This window comes from Typopeltis vanoorti, chromosome 6 (genome assembly GCF_054136105.1).
Source record: "Typopeltis vanoorti isolate ZY-2024b chromosome 6, IOZ_Tvanoo_1.0, whole genome shotgun sequence".
NCBI lineage: Eukaryota > Metazoa > Arthropoda > Arachnida > Uropygi > Thelyphonidae > Typopeltis > Typopeltis vanoorti.
Genome location: NC_143554.1, coordinates 110,265,922 through 110,292,809, shown reverse-complemented (window position 1 = coordinate 110,292,809; position 26,888 = coordinate 110,265,922). Strand labels below are relative to the sequence as shown.

Sequence of the window (26,888 nt, the reverse complement as noted above, 5' to 3'; positions counted from 1 at the left end):
GTGATGCAGGACAGCAGGTGAGTAGGGGAACACAGAGAGAAAGGGTTAGAGGAAAGAGAGAGTGAGGGATGCAATGAACAATCAAGGAACAGAGTGGTAATAGGTGTGATGTATAGAGACTCAATGATCCGTGGTGTACAAGATAGGATGCCAGAGGAGTGTTTGCCTGGAGGAACGATAGAAAGTGTGGCTATGGCTAGTAAGCAAGGTGAAAGAGTGAATGAAATTGTTTTGATGGTGGGCACGAATGAATTGAGGTAACGTAAATTGGGTGGCAAGAGATCTGAGATTTTTGCTTGAGATTGTTCAAAAGAAAACACAGAGAGGAAAGATTTTGTGTGTGTGTTGCCCAGATATGATAGTGATGAGCTGAGCATAAGAGCAGTAATAATGAATTGCATAATAGTCAGAATGTGTTGGAAGAGAGGATTGGAATATGTGGAGACTTGGAGGGCATTTGAGGACAGAAGGGAGCTGTATGCGAGAGACTGCTTGCATTTGAATGAGGAAGGGCGTAGGCATCTGGAGAGATTGCTGTTTTCTGAACGAGTCGATGTGTCAATGCAGGGAAACTAGAATTCCCAGGGTGGATGGTAGCAGGAGTGACCTCTTGTGAGAATGGGTGCTTGGAGGAAAGGGGGACGACATCAGGTAATACTGAGTCCAGTGGGATGTGGCTGGGATAATGATAGGTATAGAAGCAATGACATTTTTATTCTTTATACTAATGCCAGGAGTATCTAAAATAAAGGAGAGGAATTGCTGGTGCTGATAGCATCAGGCTGACCAAAGATTATTGGGATCTCTGAGAATTGGTTGACGGAAGATGATATAATAACAGGAATTGAAGTAGCAGAGTATAGCATTTTTCAGCAGGATAGGAAAGGAAAACGTGGGTGGAACACTGCTTATAATAAGTGATGACTTATGTCCTATAAGAGTGGAGGCTTTGAAAGCATATGGTGTGAGGTAGAGGTGGCCAAGACAGTATATTTAATGGGATGTTGCTACAAACCAAGGAGCATAGAGGGTGGGGAGCAGGAGATGTTTAAGCAGTTGAGCTTGGCAAGTGCAAGAAGAATGATTGTTATGGAAGACAGTACCATAACGAGGGCGTGGTGAAAGAGGCGCCCGCCACTAGGTTTGGAGCGCAAAACGTAAAAAATGTTAAAAATAAATAGATAGATATAAAAGTCCACTACTTTATTTTGTATTTTTAAATTTCTGCAATACACCACTTTAGACACAAAAATTTTGCAACACAGTGCAACTATGGGGTTAATAGTAAGTATTTAACATATATTGCATTTAGTAAAATTTAACTTCTTACATTTAAATTTTTCAAACTTTTTGTCATTTTTGGGTTAGGGAGTGCAAGTTAGACACTTGCCACAGGCGCTTCATACCCTCGTTACTGTACTGATGGGAGATTTTAACTACAGCAGTATAAGCTGGGAAAAGGAAAATGAATGTAGTAATAAGTGAATGGAAATTCTTGAGGGACAAATGTCTTAGGCAACATGTAATAGAGGGAACGAGAGGTTCAAGAGTTTTGGATTTTGTCATAACGTCAGAAGAGCTGATAATAACTGAGATGACATCCCCCCCCCCCAGTTGGAGAGAGTGACCATGTGGTTTTGACTTGGAAGATGAATAGACATGCAGAAGTATCAAAAAAAAGGAAACATGTGTGGAATTATAAGGTAGGTGATTATAATAGTCTTAGATAATCAATGGGCAGTTCCATGGAGGGCAGAATTGGAAGGCCAGGATATCATTAGCGCTTGGGAAATTGTGAAGGAATATTTGTTACTTGTAAGCTGTTTTCCACGATTGAAGAAGCAGACACAATTTGGTGTAAAGTGGATGGCTAACAATATCAAACAGGAACTGCAGGTGAAAAACAGATTATGGAAGAGATATAAGGAGAGGGGTGGAGAGAGCAGATGCATGAAGAATATAAGATTCAGACCAGGAGAGTGACTAGTATGGTGAGCAAGGCAAAACTGGAATATGAGACGTGATTGACCTTAAGATCCAAAGAAAATCCTAGGGAATTTTTTAGCTATGTGGCCAGTAGGAGGAGAAATGATTGTGGAAGAATGACATTGCAGTATAAAAATGGGAATAGAGCGATTGTTGCAGAGGACATAGTGGAGTTGTTCAATGAGCACTTTATTTTTTGGAATATTTCATCCTGGAGAAGAGGGTTTTAATACTAGAGGGATAGTAGAGTATGGAGAGTATGTTCCAAATATTAAGTACTCTGGATGTCAATAAAGCTGTGGGAATGGATGGTATTTCACCATGGGTTTTGAGAGAATGTGCTAAAGAACTGAGAGCTCTGTTGACTTGGCTCTTCGATGAAAGTCTGGCTGGGTACGAAAAAATCCTTCGGTACGAAAGGTACCCAAGGATTGGAACGAAGGTAAGATAGTTCCATTGCATAAGGGCAGTAGCAGACTGGAAATGTCTAATTATAGGCCAGTTTGTGTGTCATCAGTAGTTGTTAAGGTCTTAGAGAAATTAGTGAGGGACTATATACAGCACTGGGCAGATGAGGGTAATGTTATCTGTGAGAATCAACATGGATTTGTTAAGGGGCATTCTTGCTTTTGTAATATGATTGCCTTTTATAATAAAGTGACAAGAGCAGTTGATGAGGGAAAGGCATATACTGCCATTTTTTGGGGATTTTGCAAAGGCATTTGACAGGGTGCCATATTATAAGCTGATATTTAAGTTGTAACACATGGGTATAGATATTGGGTTAGTCAACTGGATTCAGGATTGGCTGTCTGATAGGTATCAGAGTGTTGTCAAGGAAGCAGAAGGTTACAAGTGGGATTCCACAGGGCTCAGTACTGGGACCTGTATTGTTCAACCTTTATATCAATGACATTGTCAATGAATTGCAAGGGGATATTCAGTTGTTTGCAGATGATGTCAAGCTGGGAAGGGTATCAGTAATAGTGTAGATGTGGCAGCCCTGCAAGAGGATTTGAATAAACTAGTAAGTTGGGTGAATGAATTGGGAGTGGTGTCAGTTTAACGCAGCAAAATGTAAAGTTTCGAAGCTTTACTTATCTTGGGATATATCAATGGGAGGAGTAGTACTGGAGGAAGTAGGGGAGACAAGAAATCTGGGGGTGATGATTGATAGAAAACTGAAATTTAGGGAGCATATTGCGAAGTGGTGAAGGTAACCCAGAGGATTGCTGCAATACTGAGGACGCTGACCTGCAGAGATAAAAGAGTTATCATTCTGTTGTGTAAGGCCCTGATCAGACCACACTTAAACTATTGATCTCTGATTTGGTCCCCAGGTGAAAGGGATAAATTAACTGTGGAAAGGGTACAGAGGCGGATAACAAAGGTTTCAGGACAATGTTAGTTATGAAGATCGGTTGAGGGAATGTGGACTGCAAAGTTTGGTGGATAGAAGGAGAGGTGATATGATCGATACTTTTAAACTGTTGAGCGGCAATTACAGAGTACACTGGGGAGTTCTTACGCTTGGTGGAGCAGTTGGAAGGAGCGATGACAAGTGGGGGGGGGATCACTAGAAGTTATGGAAGGAAGCTGTGAGCAAGAGGGTGAGGAGTGGTTTCTTTGCGTGGAGGGTTGTTCAACTGCAGAATGCATTGCCTGATAAAGTAGTAAGAACAAGAATGCTCAATGAATTCAAGGAGTGGTATGATATACTTAGTGTTTCCTAAGAAGGACCTCCCACAATGAGTCTCTTGACTCCACGGAGGCCTGAATAATAATAATTTTTCCTTGGAGAGTGAACCATGAGTGGAATGGGTTGCTAGAGATGGTTGTGTTCTCTGACTAAATGAACTTATGTTGAGGTAATAGGTTTTGTGTTAATAAGAAAGAGCACTCGCAATTGAACAAGCTGGCTTCAGGCCAGGAAGAAGTTGCTGTTACCCGATCCTGGCCCTGACAACACAGATGCAGTTTTCAAAGACTGATTGTAATTTTGCAGTTAAGAGTTGTATACCCTTCTTCAAAAATGAACAAAGAGACAAATAACGCTTACAAGCAAAAATTTAGGAGGGAGTGTTTAGTAAATGGCTGTGTGAAGTTCTTGGTGATGCTACAAAAGGCCACTCTAAGTTTTATAGATGTGATATAGCTGCTAAATATCATCAGCTTGTAAAGCATAGTAAAACTAAGAAACATCTTGCGGCTGTTCCTATTACAAATATGCTTGTGAAGAAGTGTGATGAGACAGCGAACTTTGAAGGCAGCTTAGCATTATTTCTTGTCACTGATCATTGAACAGTTGCAATCATCTAGTAGATCTTTGCAAAAATATTATCCCAGACAGTCAAATTATGCCAAAGATAAGAATGCACCAAACCAAGTGCTCTACAATTGTAAAGAATATTCTAAGTGAGCATTTTGAAGAAGATCTAATTGCAGACATTGGAGATGAAAATTTCAGCTTGCTCATAGATGAATCGAATGATATCACAGTGAGTATGATTTTAGGAATGGCCATCATTTATTATAACAAGAAATTCAACAGAATTATGCATACATTTCTGAGCATGGCAATTCTAGAAAAGTGTGATGCTAGTGGTATTGTGGCTGCACTGAAAAAAAGCTCTTGACCAAGAAACTGGACATCAAAAATTTCATTGCAATTGGTACAGACAAAGTCAGTGTTATGGTCAGTGTCAATAATGGTGTTTATGAACAACTGAAGGCATATATTCCCTCCTTAATTTTAATTAGATGTGTATGCCATTCATTACAACTGACAGTGTCTCACACTTGTGCAGAATCTCTGCCAAGAAAATTAGAATTTCTGGTTTTCACATTTTTTCTTCAAGACAAGTAGCATACAAAGAGCTGTATCAAACTACCAATAAAAATGATGCTCCTCTTAAAATTATAGCAAATGTTCAACGAGGTGGCTCTCCATTGAACCTACAGTAGACAGAATACTCAGCCAGTGGTTGGAATTAAAAACTCACTTTGAAGTCGTGAGTGTGATGGAGAAATGTTACAAATCTCAAATTTTGTGGGAGATGTACAAAGATGAAAGGAATCTGTTGTACCTTTTATTTTTGCATCCTCTTGTTCAAGTTCAGCAAATTAACAAAATTTTCGAATCATGCAGATAAGATGAGATTATTTGAAGACCTTTCTCATTTGATTGGCTCTATTGCTAATATGTTAGTGCTACCATCATGTGCAGTCGACCCTCTAGAGTCAGAGATAGATGACTATTTGGATTCCAAACAAATCTTGGTTACAGATTTGAAAGAAAAATTTCAGAGTTGATGATACAAAAGAAAATAATGCAAAAACGAGGAGCAAAATCTTAGAAATAGAGCAAGACAGTTTCTTCTTGGTCTCTTCAAACAGCTTATGCAAAGATTGCCTGAAAACTTGAATATTTTAAGAATGATCTCTTCTTTTTCTGTTGACAATACCCTAAAACATATAAAAGAACCTGTTACTCCCATCTTAGAAATAATGCTGAAAACAGAAAAAAGATGTTGCTTCTGCTGAATACCATTACAATACTATCCACTTAAATAAATGGACAAATATAGAAAACATTGAACTATTCTGGGCTGACTATTGAGAATACAATGATGCAACTGGAATGAATCCATTTAAAGAAATTGCTCAGTGCACAATAAAATTTTTAATACTGCCAAATTCTAATGCGAAAATTGAATGAATTTTTAGTTCCGTGAATGTAGTCAAAACTAAATTAAGAAACAAGATGGAATTGCCAATGCTGACAGCCATTTTGTCAGTCAAGTATGGGTTCAGGCATAACAATAAGTGCTGTGTACAGACTCATTTACCACCATCTACACTGAGTAATATTCAGTTACTTACTTTATTCAAGTCAAAGTATCACTTCGACTTGAATAAAGTAAGTAACTGAAAAGTATCAGTTACTACTTCTAAAATTTTTATTTTTAACTCCTTTTTAGCTCCTTTTTTTTTTAAGATTTTGCTGTTTTAGTGATTTTCATTTGGCAACAGTAGGAGAGAGCTCTTTTCTTCAGATGGTCTGCCTTTGAGCAAGAGTGGTAATTCAAGCTGCATAGGTTGTTTAATGAATGGAGTGTTTAGCTTGCACTCACATTCCTATTGTCTAGTTTTTTGTTTCTCATTCAGGGAAACAAAAATTAGATGGTAGGAAATGTGAGCATAAGATAACATGATTGCGGTGAAATAAAAAAAAAAAAAATGAAGGAAGATAAGGATAGCCTCGATGGTAGCAGTAATCAAAGGACTCAAATTATGGGGTGAGAAATTTTGGAAATTAAAGGGGAACTAATAGAAAGCTACTGTGCTATACACCAATGCAAGGAATGTTAGGAATGAGGATGTAGAGTTTGTGGACTTGAGTCAATCAGTTCACAAAACATTGGTGTCAGTAAGATGTGGTTAATAAAAAAATGTATTCGCAGGAATTGAATGAAGGTCATAACATTTTTCAAAAGGAGAAAAAAAAAAATAAAAGAGGAAGTTGGATATTGCTAATGATTTCAGAAAAGCTGCCCCCTTCTCCATGTGGAACTTGAAGAAAACAGTAGTGATAACATCTTTGAAGTCATTTGATGTGAAGTTGAGATAAACAAGAATTTCAGATATGAGTGGGATATTGCTACAGGCTAGGAAATGCCTGGAAGGCAGATGAAACTGGACAGGAGTGTGATAATAATGAGTGACTAATTATGGAAGCAAGAAATAACATGATCATAAGCATGGCGTATTCATTGACCTACTTATTATTATCATTATTAATATCTAACCTCCATTGACTCAAAGAACTCATCACAGGAGGCCTGTACTCTCTCTTATGAAAAAAAGATCATTGAACTGAGCCTTAAATCCATTCATTCAGTTTCTGCACTCATCACGCTTTTAGTCAATGCATTCCACGTTCCATGTAAAGAACCTGCTTCTCACTCCGCTGCTCAAATGTTATTTATACACCTTCCAGGGATGGACTCTAGTTTTACCCTTGCCTCCCTCTACTCTATGAAATATCTCCTGCACATTAATCTGGTAACAACCCTTCCACCAGCTTATATGCCTCAGTCATATCCCCTCTTCTTCTTCTATTTACAAGGCTCTGTAAATGGATCAATCTCTCCTCATATCTGATATTCTATGTTAAATGTTGTATTAACTCATATTGAATAATGTTGTGTTGAAGGTGCTATTAATTTCATAGGGTATTCTCTCAACAACTGCCTATGATGATTGTTGTCCCTTAAGAACTCAAGAAATTCATTCTCCTTATTTCCTGATGCTATCTCTTCATTTCAGTCAATATTGCTGTAATTGAAATCAACCATAATGATCATCTTTTGCTTGCTCACTAAGCAAAGTTGCCTATATATTTCTTTGTCTCCATTTGACATTCCCTGGCCTGTAGTAATCTCTTACCAAATATCTCATTCTATCAACCTCCACACTATGTACTGTTTCAAAACCACTGCCACACCTTTCCCCTGTATCTCAAGTTTGTGCAAACATAATTTCCTAGCTGTCATCAGCAGAACTTCCCCTTCCTTCTTGCCTTTTCTATCCTCATGAAAAACATCATATCTCTCTATTTCTATTGCCGTCAAGATGTCATTCTCATCCAACCATGTTTCACTTATTCCAACTGTTTTCTGGCACATAAACACAATCAACACAACAATTTCTTCTCCTGTATTTCTGATACCCCTGGTATTTGTAAATAAACATGAGAATTAATTTCTTGGTCTATAGCTGGTCATACTCAAGCTACTTCCTCCATCTATGACCTCTCTTCACCTTCTGTCCCATGTACCCCCCCCCCGACTGAATTTCTCCATGTATTTCTGGCAGTTCTATTCCTATGCTGATCATCTACATACATGCATTCAGTACCACTTTCAGAATCCACTCTCCTTACACTGCATCTCCCTGCCTTAACTATGGGCAGTTACCTTACTTAGCATGTAGTTGAAGCAACACATGGGATATGAGTGCCAGATTTAATAATTTTATCTTACTGTGATAATAGATGTCACATCATAATAATATGATCACTCTCCCCCATAAACCATGGAGAGTGATCTGTTTTGATGTAAGGAATGGCTAGGCAGATACAAGCTAATTTTGTATATTTTTTATATTTTTATTTAAGTTAAAGGGATATTACATCCCATATTGTTTCTTAGCCAAATAAGAAACTCAAAGAGTTTCATGCTGAATATAGAAACTATATAAAGTTCGGCAATTCCAAGCGTAAGCAAATACCTGGATACTGCAGCAACTAACCCTTTAGGTAGTGCAAGCTGAGGCAACTCATGTCAAAGGTGGAGTAAGCTCCGATCACTATTCTTGATATTTACCTATAATGTGAACTTAGCTCCTAAGAATGGTGTGATGATTTAATAATACAGCTCCTAAGAGCTGTATTATTGTTCTACATTATGAGACAAGGTTTTCAACCTTTATTGAGGTCTCATCAGTGAGTAGGGTAGACCTAGTTAATAATACCAAGTTTGTAGCGAACAGAACTTACATCCCTTCTATGAGCATTGCCAATAGGTGTCCTAATAAATTTCTAATTATATGAAGAGCCAGAGGCTTCAATTCGGCGACTTACATTGATTATAATCAATGCAAATGATATAGAAATCCTGTTGGATGATTTAATAGACTGGCAGTATGGGTAAAGGATTACAGCTACTACTAGTTGGTAGTAGAGTGGAATGTCATGCACTTTAGGAAGAAGAGGTCACAAGCTGCATTTTTTTATTGATGGAACTAGACTACAGGAAATTGATGAGGTCAGCAATTTTTAAGTGATTGTTGTCATCAAGTTGAAATTTAGAGGACATATTGCAGAAGTGGCTCAAATCGCATTTCAGATTACTTGGATGTTGAAGAACACACCAAAGCAAGGATGGGAAGGTTATATTCCCCTTTATGAGGCTTTAATAAATCCACATGATTTTATGTGCAGATCTGGTCACTGTATTCCTTGGAGATGACCTAGACTAGTATAGGCTGAAAAGAGTGGATATAATAGAAACATATAAATTATTAAAGACGTTTTATAGGATTTTATCAACAGAAGACTTCTTTCAATACATAGCAGAGAGTGAGAAAACATAGAGCCGCTTCCATATAAAGTGTGTGTAGTTAGCAAGACTGTAAGAACTAGTTTTTTCACTTGGATAGTAGTGATTGGATTGCTAAAGGCTGTTGTGAGTGTTTTATCACTGGATGAGTTGAAGGAGAAAGGTATTTTGGGAATAATGGTTTAGTATGGGCCACCTATGAGGAATCTACTCCATGGAGCCAAAAATGCCCGAGAAAATAATAGTAATAAGGATACTTCATTATTGAGGATTACTTATTAGATGTTTTTGTCTGTTTAAGAATTGAATTAGAATAGAATATTAATGGAATTATGAACCATATATATTTATTTATTAGCTATTAAAGACAAATAATTTGCACAGTGTTTTTCATTAGGAAAAAAATATTGGTGCAACTCATGTAGAGTGGTGTTCACTAAATATTATTTGTAGTTTTTGTTACATGTTTGTGGCACTTTCACCATTTCTCACTATACACCTATTTTCATTATTGAAGCAATCTTGGTATAGATGTTAACTTATCTTGCTCTGAGTGTTAATTTCTTAAAACCCTTAATGAATGGGCATTTTATTTAAAGGTGAGTTAAATAGCTTCATGTGGAGTTGATAGGAGTTTTATTAGGGAGGAAAAACACAGGAATTTAGGTTTTCCTCCCAGACTGGCTGGAAAACAAATTGTCAGCTGTAATTCCAAATATTTGCATAATTTCTTCAAGAATCACTTTGATTTTATGTTTTTTGAATGTATCAGCTAATTTGTCTGCAGTTTATTTGATGAGATGGGAAGCACTACTCTGTTATTTACAAATTGTACAAGACCATGCATTCTTCATATGTTATACCATTGCTCATTCTTTTTGATATGTGGTTACAGAAAATGAAATCTTAAAGACATTAAGTTTGATTTGCATGTTATAACCACAATTCTTAATGATGCAGTAATGTTCATACCTGTTTTCAACAGAATTTTAAGTTATTGTAACTCATGATCCATCTGGAACAGGATGGAAAAATAAAATTTTATTTTATTTTTAGTATCATTTAAAAAAAAAATGGAATCAAAGTTTTTCTTACCTTAGTATGATAACTAAAGGACTGTTCCATTATAATTTTCATCCAATTCTATATTTTTTAATATGAGATTAAAATTGAAAATATATACATAAAATGATATATTTATAACAAGTTTTATTTTAAATTTATTCAGGACAATTCTGGAAATTTGAGCTATTCCTTACCTAACAGGAAAAGTGGAGATTCTTTCTCTTGGGGACCCACAAGTTTAGTAAAATACCAAGTTAATGATTTATCAGGAAATATTGCTGTTTGCCAGTTTTATGTGAAAATGAAGTGTAAGTTTAAATAAAATATAGATTTAATTACAGAAGTTGTTTAAATTCTGTACTACTGTTAATAAGATCATCTTCTACAGTATATAAGGCCATAGCTGTAAAAACAAAAGATAACAAATATAAGAAAAATTACTTTTGTTGATGCATTCTAATTGTTTTGTTCTCTGGGAAGCAGGGACAAATGCTGGTCTTGAAATTCAAGCTTGCTCTTGTTATCATTCAGGGAATGAGAGGTGTGATTGAAGTCTGATTAGTGGAATAATGAATTACTGACCATTTAAAACTATATATATTTAGAAATTTATGTACATTTAATCATACAAATACAACATTTATTTTACAAATGATATTCAATCTTTTTCAATTTAGCTGACCTACTTGAATACAAATTCTACCCCCTACAGTTCTTCTTTATGAACTGGTCAGTAGCATCGTCATAAAAAGTTGATTGTAACTTAATTTTCCCGAGCAACATTTTCTCAATAGATAAAAGAGCTAACGATGACAGTCTTTCTTTTCCTTGGGTTGACCTGCAGTATGTATTAATGCTAAAAATGAGCATTCTGTGGAGGATGTCGTGGCAGGAATACTTACTACCAACTTTATGAGTTTGAAAACCTCAGGCATACCCAAGTACACTTTGTTGTTGTGCATGAAATTCATCAAATCTGGAATGCTTTTGTCTTTGAATTCAGACGATGCGTACATTACACTTAGTTCAACCTTTAAGTGAACTATATCGAATAATGATCCATAGGTTTTTTTTGCAGATATGTTACATCACTATCAGGGAATTTATTTCTGTAGTTTTCAAAAAAATCGCATTTAAGGAGAGAAAAGAACTGAAAATTTGCAATAGATTTGAAGCGCTCTCTAATTTATAACATGATGTCCAGGATTTCATTGAAAAGACGCTTAAATCTTAACTCGTCTGAGTCATCACACATATGACGTCTCTTATGACATGGTTTCCCTTCACAAACATTAATATCATGTGTAACATGTCATAAATACTCATGAAACCTTCCTCTCTCATAGTCTGAATATTTAAAGAGAATTCTTCAATTGTTTTGGCACAATACCCTATATCTAGAGATTTAGTTTACAAAATTTTAAAGACAACATCAGAAAATGAGAAAATCTTTGAAAATACTACCAGTAGAAATTGAGTGTTAAACTTATGTGAGAAAGTTAAAAAAACTTGCGCTTTCAAAACTGTCACTGTCCCAGTCATCTGAAGCATCCAAAATGTGTTGAAAGAATGCCTCTATCATACCATAATTCTCTTTCACAGTGTTCACAATATGTGAAGTGTAGTTCCATCTCGTTGGCATTGCAGTGGACAATTTCCTTTCAAGAAAGTTCCTAAGAGCAGCTGTCCTCTTTGTAGACTTTGAGAAGAAAGCAGTAAGACCTAACATAGTTTGAAAGAATGCTGTACACTCTTTGATGTTGGAAGCAGATTGCTGTAGTGTTAAATTCAGCAAATGGCTGTAACAATGCCCTAAAGCCATGAGCAGATATTCATTCTTGGATCCGTTTGTTTAAACCACTCACTTGACCGGCTAGGCAGCACCATCATATGTCTGCACCACGAGTTTTTTATCACACTTGTACTCCTTCAGAACTGCACTTACGTGTTCGAAAAGTGCTGCAGCAGAGCGATCTCGGTTCACATTAGTGAAACCCAGAAATCTTTTGTGAACTTCACTGTTGCCGTCAATGTAACAAAGACCAGTCGAAAGCTGAGACGTGTTTATGGTGTTTTGTCCATAATTAGCTCCACAAAGTCTGTTTGCTCAATCTCTTTCTTTATTACCTCCACAACTACTGAAGTAATTGCAGCAATTGAGTCGTTCTGAATGGCTGAAGATGTACCTCTAAAAATAGAGGACTCCTTCAAATGAGTTGCCAAAAGAGGATCATACTGACTTATTAGATCAAGAAGTTGTACATAATTTCCTCTGTTTGCATACGTCAGGGACTCATCATGACCACGAAATAGTAGCTCTTGCTTTGATAAGTAATGGACAACATCTATTAAGTGTTTCAGAATTTCGTGATTTTTTTTTTTTCATCTTTTCATTATGCAGTACATCATTGACATGTTTCTGTTCATCAAGCTGATGATCAATTCTTGTTCTTCCAAAGCTGTTTAATGGAAGAAAACACTTAATGTGGTTGGCAGATTTTTCATGCCTGGTAATAGACAATGTCAAAGTGTTTAAGTTGCTAAAACCACTTTTACACCACATCCCTGTTATCACCAGAAAACAGAAGACAAGGCCAACAAAACAGCTTATTCAATTTCTTCAATCCTGCTAACCAGTGGATATTCTTGTACTGACCCTCACTGAATGAGTGAACATATTCTCTGTTTTTTTCCTTGTGATGAGTTTTTAAATCTGGCAGTGACAGGCATGGCCTGCTGTTCTTTACAATATCACTTTTGTCCTGAACACTCCTCTGAAAAAAGGGATTTCTTAATAAACTATCAATAACACACTTCTAAAACTGTCTGGTATCCATCTTAGTACCACCTCAAAATTAACAGAAAACTAATAAATGCAGTTTACATACATAGTTCCCCACAAAGCAGTTCACTTAAACATCATGCACAGTTGTAAAGGCTGACTGAAGCTTATTGACTGCGTATGACCTGGCTAGAGCTACTTGACTGCGTATGACCTGTGGTTAAGCAACAGGGTGAGATGACATGGAGGGAGCGGAAATGGCTATGCGCACTCATGAAATCATGGTGCTGCAATGAGGACCTGGAAGTTCCCACAACCAAGCAAGCCATGGTAACTTGACTAGATGAGCAAGCACTGGCCTTCGATACACAATGCAAACCTCAATTATTGCTGCGCAAGCTTAAGGTGTCTTCTGTCTACAAAAATAAAAGTCTAAATGGAATGCTTATAAATGCATGCATTTATTAACAAATAAATATTACTTCTTTCTCAAGTAATGAGCTTGTGCAGCAAGCATTGCAAGCATAGAGAATTCGTCCCTGCTTGGAAGTGAACATTTTTGGATATAATTCATAAAATTCTGCACATTAAAAGAGCATATATCTGTTAAATACGTCTGATTAACTTAGAGATTCAATCACACTTATTACATTTCATATGAACTTGCATATGTGTTTTCAAGGGACGGTACATTAACTGTTTACTTCTGTATTAATTCTTTATTTCTAGTATTGTTATAATGTTCATTATGTTAGTGTCTGTGTTCCTGTTTGCAAATTTGGATTATTTGCTGATTTCAAGTTTCATAAAACTTTTGATCCAATTTGCAGATATAATGATTAAATAATACTACTGCGGAAAACTCTGCCTGTGCAATGCTTCATGTTCTTATAGTCTGCCAAGTTTTCTAGGTAGGGTGAAAGCGAGCATTCCACTGCACTTTTCACCAAAAATTGCTTTATCCTACAAATGTACAGTAAGTTGCAATTGATGGAGTTATATAAACTTTGAAGTTCTTTTTCGATCATTCTTATCCTTCACTGAACTGAGAGTTGATATATTTTATATAGCATTTCTCTGCTTTATATGAAAAGTATTTTTGATGCATCTGAATTCTAATCATTCTGGCATAATATTTCATAAAATTATAATTGCTGTCATTTTTTTGATCTCCTCTTAATCATGAACTACTAGGGATATCCTGAGAAACATGGCTTGCTGCAAATTTATGTAGATACAGAGCCATATTACTACCTTATTCAAAAAAGAAGAATAATTAAGATGTTTATTATAAGGAGCAAATACTGTTATTTTGTGATGACATTGAAGAGAAAAGCTTGGTTAGCCTTGATTAGTCTGCGTGGTTAGCCTAGTGGCTATGCACTTCGCAACCATATGCCTGGGGAAGGAGTGTCCTAGGTTTGATTCCCATTGATGATGTGAGGAGCTTAAGGATCTTCCTCAGCCATAGCCAAGTTAGCCAGTCTTGAGTGTGGACAGCAGTTTTTTCTCCCCCAGTTTATCTGGGGTTTCTCTTCCTGCAAGCAGGCAAACCCGCCCCGTGAACACACACGGATACAGTCAGGAATACTTAAGACAATCCCTCCAGCCATAGGTCTGAATTGTCAGCAGTGCCGGTCCTGAGCCCAGATAAAAATAGGGGGGATTGAGGTGGTGCCCTGCCTCCCCATAAAAGGGGCTCACGGCCGTTGAATCACCATACGAAATGAGTGAACTGTTATTTTGTGATGACATTGAAGAGAAAAGCTTGAGGATCAAAAGGAAAATTGAATAACATTTGAGGACAAAGGAAGTGGAAACGAATAAAAACTGCAAACATCTTATCATAAAGGATTACAATTATTACAGCTGATTAAAAAAAGATAAAAAAAAGGTATGATACAGAACATGACACGTGTCATGTTCTGTATCATACATGACACGTGTGTGCATGCACACACGCACACACACACGCATAATACCTTGTGTTTGCAACTTACACTGAACCACAGGATGAAGTAATTCCTGCCATGGATGGAGAACTACTTGGATTTTTTGGTAGAATACAGAAAGGCTATATTATGATAGTAGTAGTATATTTAAAAGTACGGCAATATTGGAATAATCATTTAATAGAACAATGACAAGTTTGTAATGATTAGGATCCTGAATTCTGTGATTCAAGTTCATGTGTCAATAAGATCTATTTTTGTTTGCTCACATGTGCTACTGATATGTGTCTAGGATTAATATAAAACAAAAAAATGAACTCTCAGCAGTTCTCCAAGGAAATATGATATAAATTTGGATGAAGCATATAGAACATGATTTAATGGGGATTCTTTTTAAGTATTATTATCTGACCTCCATGGAGTCAGAGACTCATTGCAGGAGGTGCACACCATTACATACAAAGTTAATCCAAATGTGCCTTCAACTGATTCAGTGTCTCTACATTCACAACACACACTCAGGCAATGCATTTCATTCACCAACCTCTCCATGCAAAGAACGTGTTCCTCACTCCTCTATTTATACCCTCATACAGTTTCCAGGGATGGTCTCTTGTTCTACCCCCCCCCCCCTCCTATTCTCTGAAAAATTTCTTCCATATCAACTTGATAATTCTTAACTCATGTCTCAGTCATATCCTTCCTCCTCCTATTCACAAGGCTTTGTGATTTACGTTCCTTCAATCTGTCTTCATACTTCACATTCCTTTTCTAACATATCCTCATCACCATGCAAACTTGATGACCAAATATGTTTACAGTAATCTATATGAGGCCTGATCAAGGCCTTATACAATTGAATCATAACCTCTTTATTTCGGCACATCATTGCCATTATCTGTTGTGATGACTTCATAACTTGTGCAATGTGGGACCCTGAATTTCAAGTCCTTCTCCACCATCACTCCCAGATCTCTCATCTACTCTACCTCCTTTAAAGTTTCCCCCATCAAGCATATACTTTGCATCCCATTGTTGCTTGCCACATTTTAAAACCTTACACTTTGCAATATTGAACTAGATAGTTCCACTTACCTGCCTATTCATATAATCTCTTCAATCCAGTAAAGCCATAACATCTGCTTGACTCTGCATTGCTCTCCCCAATTTTGCATCATCTGCAAATAGTTCCATATCATCAGTTAAACCCATCTCAATATCATTAATATACAAATTGAACAACAGTGGCCCCAAAACAGGAAAAAAAAAGAGAGTGGTATGCATGAGGAGTGCTGGGCTGATGGTACAATAGAAAGAGTGGCTTTAGCGATAAAGAGAGGGCATGAAACAGACAAGATGATAGTTATGGTGGGTACGAATGACCTGAGAGGTAGTATAAATCGGGTAGGAAAAGATTTAAGAACATTATTAGATATTGTGAAGAGGAAAAGTGTCAATGGGAGAATAGTGTGCGTGCTGCCTCGTTTTGACAATTACGAGTTAAGTAGACGAGCAATGATAATGAATGATATGATTGCAAGAATGTGCAGAAAAAGAGGTCTGGAGTTTGTTGATGTTTGGAGTGTGTTTGAAGGAAAAAGGCAGTTGTATGCTAGAGATGGACTGCATCTTAACATGGAAGGACATAAGCGATTGAAGGAGTTATTGTTTTCTGAACAGGTTGAAGTTATTGGGCAGGGAAACTAATATTGAAAAGGTTGAGTGTAAGAGAGAGAAACTTTAGCACTGATTGTGTATTTATTGATCCTTATAGGCAGAATAAATTGCAGAAGAGAGGGGATAAAAATCGGCATAGGACTACGGTAGTTAGTGACTTATATATCAGTTCTAAAGCCGGTACAAGATCTAGAGGGAATCTGCAATTTTTGTATACCAATGCTAGAAGCATTCGAAATAAGAGAGAAGAATTTTTGGCATTAGTCAGTGAAATCTCACCAAAAGTTGTAGGCATTAGTGAAACTTGGCTGTCAGCAGAAGATGTGGTCACTGGAATTGAATGTGAAGGGTACAGTATTTTCAGGGAGGATAGAGAAGATAGAACAGGAGGAGGAGTACTGTTGATGATAGCCGATGTGTTGCAGCCAAAGAAAGTAGTATATCATGATGATAGACATGTGAATGAGAGTTCATTTGAGGCAGTCTGGTGCGAAATAGTGACCAACGCAACCAAATATAGAGTTGGATGCTGCTATAGGCCAGGGAGTACGGGGGAAGATATTGAATTCATGCATCAGCAACTTAGTGCAATGAGTGAAGGCTTAGTGATTATTATGGGGGATTTTAATTATGGTGATATCAATTGGAAGGAGGAAATATCTCGTAGCAAAAAGGAAATGGAGTTCATACATCTTCTACGAGATAATTACTTGAAACAGCACGTAACTGAAGGGACACGTGGTGTGAGAGTGTTGGACCTGGTTATTGGTTCAGAGGTTATATGCATAAGTAAGGTGTCCTCGTTACCTCCAGTTGGTGAAAGCGATCATGTGGTATTGACTTGGGAGGTTGCAAAATCTGTGGATTTTTCTATTAAGAAGGGGTATATACGGAACTACAGGTTAGGCAATTATAACAAGCTTCGGAGTGAGCTTGCAGCCATCCCATGGCAAAACATATTGCAAGGGAAAGATGTTAGCAGTGCTTGGGATAAAATCAGCGGGTATCTGAGGAAAGCAATATCAGATTGTGTCCCTATGGTCAGGAGGTCAAACAAGGCAGGCATTAGATGGATGAGCAGTAGTATCAAGCTTGAACTGCAAAAAAAGAAAATGTTATGGAGAATTTACAAGGAGAAGGGCGATCAGGACACCCATGAGCAGTACAAGGCTCAAGCTAGGAAGGTTACCAGCATAGTAAGAAAAGCTAAATCAGATTATGAGAAGACCTTAGCCAAAGAGATCAAGGGTAATCCCAAAGAGTTCTTCCGCTATGTGGCAAGTAAGAGGAAGAATGACTTCGGAAGGATAACCTTAGTGGGTGCTGATGGTATTGAGGTGACAAAATCAGATGTAATAGTCGAGTTACTGAGTGATCACTTCTCAAAAGTCTATCACCCAAGTGAGGATATCTCTATACCTATAGCAATACCTAATGTGAGAATTGAAGCTAAAGAATCAGAGGTATTAAATATATTGCAAAACTTAAATGCAAACACTGCGGTAGGCTTAGATGGAATATCAGCTCGGGTGTTGCGTGAATGTGCAAATGAATTGTCAACCCCTCTTACCTGGATATTTAATTTAAGTTTGAACTCTGGTATGGTCCCTAGGGAGTGGAAGTTAGGCAAAGTGGTTCCTTTGCATAAGGGTGGCTCTAAAACTGCGGTATTGAATTACAGACCAATCACCATCTCAGGAGTAGTGGTAAAAGTATTGGAAAAGTTGGTTAAAGACAAAATTCAAGAATGGGTGGATCAGGATATGATACTCTATAGAGGCCAACATGGTTTTGTTAAAGGTAGATCCTGCCTTAGCAATCTATTAACTATTCATAATAGAATAACATCCAAGTTGGACAAAGGAACTGGCTACACAGTGGTACTTCTGGATTTTGCTAAGGCTTTTGACAGGATACCCCATAGAACACTGTTACGCAAATTGGAGCAGATGGGAATGGATATTAAATTGGTGATATGGATAGGAGAATGGCTCAGGGAGAGATACCATAAGGTGGTGTATGGAGGAGCCGAGTCCAGAATGAGGCAGGTGACCAGTGGTGTACCTCAGGGCTCTGTGCTTGGGCCAATGTTGTTTAATTTGTATATAAATGATATAGGAAACGGCTTAAAGGGAGATATTCAGTTGTTTGCTGATGATGCAAAGTTGTGTAGTGCAATAAAAAATCAAGCTGATGTTGAAAGTTTGCAGGAGGATTTAAATAAGCTGGTAAAATGGGCAAAAGAAAATGGATGTCAGTTCAATGTGGAAAAGTGTAAAGTCATGCATTTTGGGATTAAAAGATTACCAGCTGTGTACTACATCGATGGAAAGGTACTCCAAGAGATTGATGAGGCTAGGGACTTAGGGGTATTGGTAGATAGGGAGATGAAGTTCAGAGGACACATTGCTAAGGTGTCCAAGATTGCACATAGGATTACTTGGTTGTTGAGGAACACACTGACATCCAGAGATAAAGAGGTTATTATTCCCCTTTATAAAGCATTGATACTTCCACATTTGGATTACTGTGCTCAGGTCTGGTCACCTGGATTCCTTGGAGATCAGGAGGCTGTGGAGAGGGTTCAGAGAAGAGTGACCAAGTTGGTGAGTGATATAAAAAATACTCCCTACATTGATAGATTGAGAGCTTGTGGAGTGCAGAGATTGGTTGATAGGCGAAGAAGAGGTGATATGATAGAAACATTCAAATTACTAAAAGGTTTTTATAGGATTGATGCAGGGGAAATGTTTCAGCTGTGTGATAGTGATGGAAGAACAAGAGGTCATCTCTGGAAATTAAAGAAGAGTGTGGTTAACAAAGGTGTCAGAACAAGGTTTTTTGCCTGGAGGGTGGTGAATGAGTGGAATTCATTGCCTGACTTAGTTGTGAGCTCTTCGTCTGTAAATGAATTCAAGAAGAGATATGACAGATATTGTTTTGCTAGTTTGGGTCTCCCGCGATGAGTCTACTGACTCCATGGAGATACCCGTAATAATAATAAAAAAAGAACAAAGTTTATAAACAGATAAAGGTTAACTCTGTGGGTCTCCCTTCTCACTCCTCCCCTTGACAATGTTTTTTTATGGAAGATTTTGAAAAACAAACTCTTGTCTCAGCCCCTCTCGAACCTTCTACCTGGTTGAGATATGTAGATGTTGTATTTTCTATTTGGTCTCATGGCCTAGACACATTTAGATACTTTTCTATGTCACTTCAATAGCCTTCACCCTAGAATCCAATTTACTATGGAAAAGGAAACTAATAATACTCTAGCCTATATCCCATTCTGGTTTGTTACCAGTGGTACTAATGCACATTCTTACACTCAACTGCCTCACTGGTATCTGCATACCCACTCAACAGCTTCCTCCCTAAAAGCTCTAGTTTCCTTGACAGCAGACACCACACTCCTCCCTTTCATTTGATAAACCTTACACTGCACAAATCGCCAACTTACAGAGCGTCAGTCTCCAATGCCCTCAATTTTGATCTCCAAACAGCCATCCTCCAATGGGGGTTCAGATAAACTTAAACAACACTTTTTCCAGACTCTGAACACCATATCCATTCAGATGCAAACCAACCTTCTTGTATAATTTCTTTTGCTCATAAAACTCACTTCACACATCCACAAACTCCACATTATTCCTCCTCATAACTTATGTATTGAGTCATTCACTATTATGGCCCTCCTTCTCAGTTCTACTCTGTCATATCGTGGCAATAAACTCACTGCCTTAACTCTCTCACTCTTTTCTTTTGCTACTTCCAGTAATTCTTTCATGTTCTCCCTTATGCTATACTTTTCTCCTTTCAAATCATTTATTCCAACCAAATTGATCAACTATTTCACTTTACCCTTTTGTGTCCTAATAGTCTCACTAACATCATTAATTTTTGCATCTGGGAAGCATGATTTTTGTCAGTCCATTGACAGTCACACCTCTTATGATAATAAAATTGTTCCCATCCAAGGATATCAATACCAACTCAATTTTGATCTCCAAACAGCCATCCTCCAATGGGGGTTTCAGATAAATTTGTCAATTTCTTTGCTAGCAGAAGTTCTGCCTTATTTCTCACAAAAAATAACTATTTTCTTTCAGTATTAACTTGCTGAAATCTTTAGACAAGATAAGATTTCACTTCTTGGAATTACTCTGACATTAAAGCCTCTCCTGGCAAAAACATCTCACAACCATTGCCTTTTCAAAAAATTTCCAAAAAAAAAAAAAAAATGGAATTTCTTTCATTCCAGGCATTACTTCACTGCTGAGTAGTTATTAACGTTATACAACACAAATCACATATCTGTTCCTAAGAGCTCCCCTTAAAATAATACAGAAGAAGGCATTCAAATTGATCAGTGACCCTTCTTTTATCAAATTACAACACCTGCTTTTACACATGTTTGGTTTCTGCAAATATGTATCTTTTGTAAATATTTCCATGGTGAATGTTTATATGAACTAGCATCAATAATTCTTTCACTCTACTAAATCCGTTGAAACACATAAAGCTGGCACCCAACATCCCTTCACAGTTCAACTCTAAACTTATAGGTGAAGTTTCTTTTCCTTCTCCTCCTTCTCTGTAACTTATGTATTGTGAAATAGTTCTCTCTCTCTCTCATGTATTTCAGAAGGAATACATATACAGGCATTCAAATCAAATGTAAATAAGTTTCTCTTCTCACTCACTACTCATACATAGTACTGATGTACACTGTAGATTGATTAAACCACATCTCATGTATGAACACAACATAAAATAAAAATCACCATATGCCACCATATTCTTTTTTATTTCTTTGTTTGTTTGTATTTGCTTTCTTGCACTTCTTCTTCCACTACTTCTTTCATGTTAGATTTCCTGATGGTTGCTTTCTTGTCTCTCACTTGTAGTATTTCCAACACCCATTGGGGTCTCAAAATATCAGCACCATACTCTACCCTTCTTTTTTCCCTTATTTCTTTCATCTCATCACACTCTCACCCCCTTTCATACTGTTTTCACTATTTGACCTTCTAATAAATCTTCATTCTTACTCTGTTTCATTTCATGTGTCCCTCTCTGGCCACATCTTGTTTGATTCCTCATTTGAAATTCCAATAGCATTTAACATTTCAAACTCCTCAGTCTGCCTAACGAACATTCATTTCTGGCCAGTTCTAGCAGCAACATCATCTCATTTACCCATAAACTTTTCACTTTCTCCATTGCATACGTTCCACACATACTACATCGAATGATTTTTCTTGTTGAATTCAAACAAAGACCTCACTGCCTCCATTGCTATACTTCACACACAGTTAATTAAAACATCCTCAGATTAGTTAATTAAAAAACACTCATGTTAATTATTTAAAATACAATTCATTTTCACAGCAAGTATGAACATGACTTGTTGCTTATTATAACATAATAGCACTAATAGTATATATAAATATTTATTAATGTTTATCAATATAATTTATTTATCCTCCCAGCTTACCCATGTCCTTTTGCACCACCTCCACTTCATGGTAGCGTTGCTTGTGATACATGGGTTGATGGAAGATTTTGCAGTGTCTTCTGTAATAGTGGCTATGAATTTGTTGAAAAGCCAGAGCCAGTATATTATTGTGTGCAGCAGACTAAGAAATGGGGCAGATTACCCTCTAGACATAAAAGTACCTTCAAGTTTCCCTGGCCTGATTGTTCAGGTAAGTGATTGAGTTAAAAATTAAATGCTAATATTTTCTAGAATTACTCATAATTGTCCTGCATGTCATCACTGATCTGTGAAAAAATTTTGACCAGACTTTAGGCAAAAGCAGTTTAACCAACTTTATTCTTTGTTGATGACAACAAAGAAAATAGTATCTTGGGGGAGGGGAGGGGAAGAGCTGCTTTGTATTGAAAAATAAACTACATATACAATCATTCTGTTTATTCTGAAAAATAAACTACATATACAATCATTCTGTTTATTCTGAAAAATAAACTACATATACAATCATTCTGTTTATTTTTCAATAAACTGCTGTTTATTGAAAAATAAACAGAATGATTGTATATGTAGCTTTTGTCTCATTTCATTTTGTGTGATCCGCAAACATGAATTGTGAGATGGGTTATTGAATATTGCCTTGAACGGAACACAATAGCAGTACACTTAAGTCTATGCATCATGTAGCATGAAGATCAAATGCTATTAACAATGTAGACTTTTAGAAAATGATTTGCTCTCATGAATGCAACGTGTGCATGGTGAAACATGAACAATATGTTTGTGTAGTGACTGAACAGGAGACGTGAGAAGGTATGGATTTGTAGAAATTGTGATATTTTGTTATTATTATAATTATTTAGGCCTCCATGGAGTCAAGAGACTCATCTTGGGAGGTCCTTCTTAGAACACACAAAGTCTATCATACCACTCCTTGAACTCATCGACTGTTCTTGCTCTCACCACTCTATCAGGCAATGCATTCCACAGTTCAACCACCCTCCATGCAAAGAAACCACTCCTCACCCTCTTGCTCACAACTTCCTTCTGTAACTTCCAGTGATGGCCTCTTGTCATTGCTCCTTCCCACTGTTCCACTAAGCAAAAGAACTCCCTACTGTCCACCCTGTAACTGCCTCTCAACACTTTAAAAGTCTCGATTATATCACCTCTCCTTCTTCTTCTTCTATCCACCAAACTCTGCAATCCACATTCCCTCAGCCGATGCTCATAACTAACATTGTACAGTCCTAAAAACCATCTTTGTTATCCGCCTCTGTACCCTTTTCACAGTTAATTTATCTCCTTCAAATTCTGGAGACCAAATTTGAGAACAATAGTCTAATTGTGGTCTGATCAGGGTCTTATACAATGGAATGATAACTCTATAATAACAAGCTAAAAGGCTATTTTACCGGCGACATAAGTTAAGTTTAAGGGAGATGGTAAATATCGTATTATTCTACAGCCGGTACGAAACTCGGATCGAAATCCATAGAAATCCTAGCGTTTCATGCCGAAAAAATTATTGGCAAGCCCAAGCGTAAGTAATCACTTGGGTAGTACAACATCAGGGCAACTCGGAGCAAAGGTGGAGCAAGCTCCATCACTATCCTTAATATTCTCTCATAATGTAAAACGCAGCTCCTAGGAGATGTATTACTGTTTTACATTATGAGAAGAGGTCACTACCCAGACTGGTTTCAGCCCTTTTTGAGGTCTCATCAGTGAGTAGGTAGACCTGGAATATCAAGGTTTTAAGTGAACCGAACTTACATATACCTCTACTAACGAATTGCTAAACTGGTGTACTTATATATTGTTATTACTACGATAACAAGCCAAAAGGCTATTTTACTGGCGACATGAGTTTTGTACCGGGCTTATAAACATTATATGATTATGTCAGTAAGAAAAAAATTACACACACACACACACACACACACACAAAACATTACAGATACTCTCTAATTTACCCTCATATGAACTCAGAGAACTGTTGTTATTGCATGACACCTCCATTGAACCTAAGGATTCATTACAGAAGGCCACACCACAATATTGCACAGTCCATCTGCATCTACCAGCCACTACATAGTATTTTTATCTGTAAATTGCAAATTGCATATGTTCTTCAGACAATCTCTGGTTTTGTGGAATGAAAAACCTGAATTTCTGGAAAGCTAACTTACCTTCAACTGAAAAAAGGCACATAAAGATTCCTTTCATCATGACAAGATCTGAATTTGGGTCTTTTCCAATTGAAGGGGGCTCATATTCCATTATTTTTTCAAGTACACTATGGATAGTGAATAAGTAGTTTATATTTCTGGTTCAGAATCCAGGAGAAAAATCTACTCATATCCTCTTGAAGTAACTTTTAATATTTTAGAAAACTGGATAATTAGATTATAGTTTAATTATGATTTGTTGCTTGTTAAATTAAACATGCTCAGTTAATTAATTTATTATTTTGAATTACTAAATTGTCTATAGATTCAAAAGGACTTAAATTATGAAAAGTTTTATGCAAAGAGAAATTTAAAGAAATGTAAAGTTTTATGCAAAGTGAAATTTTAAGTCTCTGACTCCATGGAATCTGCACAGTTAGCCTAGTGGCTGTGCACTTCGCAACCATATGCTTGGGAAAGGAATGTCCTGGGTTTGATTCCCGTTGGTGACGTGAGGAGCTGAAGAATCTTCCTAAAGCCATAGCCAAAATTAGCCGGTCTTGGGTGTGGACGGTAGGGTTTTTTCCCCAGTTTATCCTGGGATTTTTCATCCTGCAGAGCAGGAAAACCAGCCTTGAGCTCAACACTACAGGACATAGGATACACCTGGGCGTAGGACTGACCACTTTATCCTGTGATCGGTTTGAGGTCTGATTATTAATTAAATTCTCGACACCGCAAGATAAAAGAGGGTATAATGAAGATGAGATGAGACTCCGTGGAAGTCAGATATTGATGATAATAATAATAATAAAATATACAAAGTACATTAAATATACTTTGTTCTGCTTCTATTATTACTAATGAAGACATAAAAATAAAACAAGATAGTCAAATAACAGTTAGTCCAGCTGCTTAAATTGAGTTTTGTTTCACATTATATACATATTTATTTATTTATTTTTAATGTGTCTCCCTCCCACAAAAGGTTATAAACATATTGTACATTATTACTAGAGCCTCCATAGTTCAGTTGGTATAGACGAAATCTTTTGGTTGGAAAGACCTGGGTTTGATTCCTTCCATGACATGAGGAACGTTTATCTGGTCTTTTTTGACTAAAGGTGAATTAGCTGGTCTCATATGGATATAGAGGTTTTTTCCACCTGGAAACTCAGGTTTTTCGTCTCTCAGAATAGGCAAACCAGCTCCATGAATGCACATGGATCCACAGCCATAAAATACATACTTAATCTCTCATTAAGAGGGCTCAACCTGACCAAAGATATGGGGGAGGAAAGGGGGGAACCCCATACAAAATGAAAAAAATACTATGGTGTTTATTTATTTTTTTTTTATATTTAATATTTTTATTATTTTTTATTTTTAAAAATAAATCAATTTTCATAGTCTGAAAATCCTTCCCTAGAGACCAAACATGAAACCTTTTCAAACCAACTGAGATCTCTAATTAAGGTGGGGGGCATTGGTCACTCACTGGGTGATAATATTCATCTCCCATCTAAAGACAAACATTCATGCCCAGCAGGAAACTTGTTCCCTGTTAATTCTATAAAACTATTGTTTTATTATTATTCTGAAAATGAAATAAGGTTTTATGAAAACATCTTTAAGCTTAACGATAACAAAAAGATACCTGGTATATTCATTCATTAAAATGAAATTTTATCATTTTAATTAATAAATATAATTAGCTGTAATGGGCAGGACATTACATTTGATACAGGGAAGAAACTAATTGTAGAACAAACCCAACTTCTTAGTGAGTATTTACTATGCTTCATTAATACAGCCATACTTATTGAGATACTCTCATCCTCCTTTCTTGGCGAGTGACCAAGATGGTGAGTAGTCTGTGCAGTACTACTTATGAGGATAGCTTGAAGGTTTGTGGATTGCAAAAGTTGGTCAATAGGCAAAAACTGATGGGACATATTAGAAACATTTAAGTTACTTAAAGGATTTTATAGGATTGATGCATGGAAAATGCTTCAGCACTTGGCTAGTAGGGGTAGAACAAGAGGTCATCCCTGGAATTAGGGTAAGAGTGTGGTTAGCAAGGGCATGAGGACTAGATTTTTTGCTTGGAGAGTGGTGAATGATTTGAATGTGTTGCCTGAATCAATTGTGAGTGCTTTGTCTATTAATGGTTTCAAGGAGAGGTATGATAGATATTGTGTTGATATCCTTTCTTTTAGGCTTACACAGTGATCCGAATACATTTTGGAAAATTATGGAGACAACTGTGTTTGAGTAAAACTTTAATTTAATATAAACCAAAATCCACATTCGACGTTTCGACCTTTATATCAAGGTCATCTTCTGGAGCATATATACTATATACAGAGAAACAAGCTGCACTACAATCTACATGAAAGTTACTGACCAACTGTTACAACAATTATTGGCCTGATCGCTGGTGGGGGGAAAAAAAAAAAAAAAAAAAAAAACTACATCAACGCTAGTCCTATTATTAATATTATCTATTGGTTGTAAAATTACATCGGGAGCAACAACAAGAAGTCTATATATACATATCGACACCATGATTATACATATAGATTCCAACCAGTTGGTATGGAATGGTTTCCAATATTAGCTGAAGGTTGCCCAGAGTCC

The 26,888-nt window shown here is 36.8% G+C and overlaps 1 protein-coding gene across 2 annotated transcripts in view; it reads left to right on the top strand.

The window, feature by feature from the left end:
• The window catches only part of LOC150105803 (sushi, von Willebrand factor type A, EGF and pentraxin domain-containing protein 1-like), a 358,579-nt gene that overhangs the window by 97,735 nt on the left and 233,956 nt on the right, over positions 1-26,888 (top strand). For both annotated transcript variants that reach the window (XM_090394354.1, XM_090394355.1), the window contains exons 11-12: positions 10,336-10,480; positions 22,076-22,291. In XM_090394354.1, the coding sequence (XP_090250480.1) occupies positions 10,336-10,480; positions 22,076-22,291 (361 nt within the window). The remainder of the gene's footprint in view (positions 1-10,335; positions 10,481-22,075; positions 22,292-26,888) is intronic.